Genomic DNA, 1,693 nt, shown 5'->3' with positions numbered 1-1,693 from the left:
ATATGAGCCCCAGTCTCCAAAAGAGAGATAGGGAACTGAAGACAGTTATACCGTCCCCTGTAAGCAGCTCCCTGGCGCTGGCATCTTTGGACCCTCTTGTGACCCTCTGGGCAGCCACAGAGGCACATCCAGCTGGCTCTGGGGTATGTGTTNCTTCAGTGTCAGGGCTGCTCACATGTTTGCCCAGGGCGGTACCTTTGAGTTCAACTCTGTCTGATAAGATAGCAGACTCTCAGCCTGGTCCTGGGTAAGAGTGTCAGGACACTTCCTCCTCCAGTGCACAATGGTGAGTCTTTGAACACCTAAGCTAATATGCATGTACCCTATGTTTGCCCAGGCTACAGCTCAGCAGGCTGGGCTGGGGCCACCACAATAAGCCATTGTTGCCGGAAAGGGACTGACCGCAGCCTGTGTTTGCTCCGAGTGGAGGCCAGGGTTTCTGTGTCATTTCCAAGCACTTCCTGCTATGTACGTGCAGGCTGGGGTGTGGCCCACTGAGTTACCAGTGTCTCACCTTCTGCCTTTCAGGTTGAGTAAGACAGCCAGTGAGAACAGGCTCATGTCCCGTGAGGGTCATGCTCCCACTTTGCCTAGNAGGATGTCACACATCCTANGATTAACTCAAGCCATGCAGAATGGGAGGGGCTTGTAGCTGTCTCTGCCTGGTGCTTATAACTCTGACCAGCACATAGACTCAACACCACTTGACACACATGAGGGAAACTGAGGTTCTGCTCCACAGACCCAGCATCTCAGAAGGTCCTGGGTGTTACTTGCCCAGACCAGATGCCCACCCCTTGTGGTCATAGTCCCAGCCACGCTGGCAGTGAGAGAGATTCTGGGGTTAGGCCTGTGAGAGTCGGCCCTTTGGTCATACTTGTGGGTCTCCTCCCGTGCTCCAGCCAGTCACTACCTTGTCAGGAGCAAGAGTGGCCAACAGACTTCACCGAGTTGCGTTTTCCTGAGCCTAGAAGTAGAAAGCCAGAAAAACCGGCTGCTGCCATCTCTATTCTAACTTCATCTTTCCCACAGCCCCCAAGAAGCCATCCCAAGGGAAGAGGAAACAGAAGGAACCCCTGACACCGGCGGAAGGTCCCAGGAGCCCAAAGGAGGACTTCAGCCTCTCCCCCATTAACAGCTGTCGGGAGGCCTAACTCTCCAGACTGAGGNACACTGCATTTGCCCAGAGGTAGCTGTCACAGACTGTTGCCTGCACAAGTCAAGCCACACAACCTGAAGATAGCTCGGAATAGTCAATGCCCATAAGCTCCGCCTACATCCAGAGGGGCTGGCGAGCCAAGTCTCTTCTCAGGTCCCTGGGAAGCTCCTCCCATCTGAAGGCAGGGCCGGGAATAGGGGAGTCTCAGCCTAGCCCTGCTTCTTTTTCTGGGCAAGGTCCCCACCTCCAGAGGAGATGGAGGTCCCAGACCCTGCAGTTTTTTCCAGGCTAGGAAGGACGCTTCAGTCAGCGCGGTCTCAGGCGCCCCCTTGTGGAGTCTTGGCAAATGCAGCCAAGACTAAGAATTAAGAATCAGCCCTGAACCACTAGATCCTGATGGTATTGAAGAAANTTGGGGAAATCCCGATGTATGAAGTTTAAGAGCTGCCATTTCCAGGGAAAAAACAGGCACTGTTGGCAAAGCACCAGTCAGGGTCCAGTGTGGGGAAATAAGGGAGAAAGAAGCTGCCTTGG

General features: G+C 54.1%; 1 protein-coding gene across 1 annotated transcript in view; it reads left to right on the top strand.

Moving 5' to 3' along the window:
* The window catches only part of Rbbp8nl (RBBP8 N-terminal like), a 46,313-nt gene extending 45,776 nt beyond the window's left edge, over positions 1-537 (top strand). Inside the window, exon 10 of the mRNA XM_021179953.1 lies at positions 529-537. Within this exon, the coding sequence (XP_021035612.1) occupies positions 529-537 (9 nt within the window). The remainder of the gene's footprint in view (positions 1-528) is intronic.
* The last annotated feature ends 1,156 nt before the right edge of the window (positions 538-1,693 follow it).

The sequence above is a fragment of the Mus caroli genome, chromosome 2 (genome assembly GCF_900094665.2).
Source record: "Mus caroli chromosome 2, CAROLI_EIJ_v1.1, whole genome shotgun sequence".
Classification (NCBI taxonomy): domain Eukaryota; kingdom Metazoa; phylum Chordata; class Mammalia; order Rodentia; family Muridae; genus Mus; species Mus caroli.
Note: the sequence above shows the minus strand (reverse complement) of the source record. Positions and strands in the feature narration are given on the sequence as shown.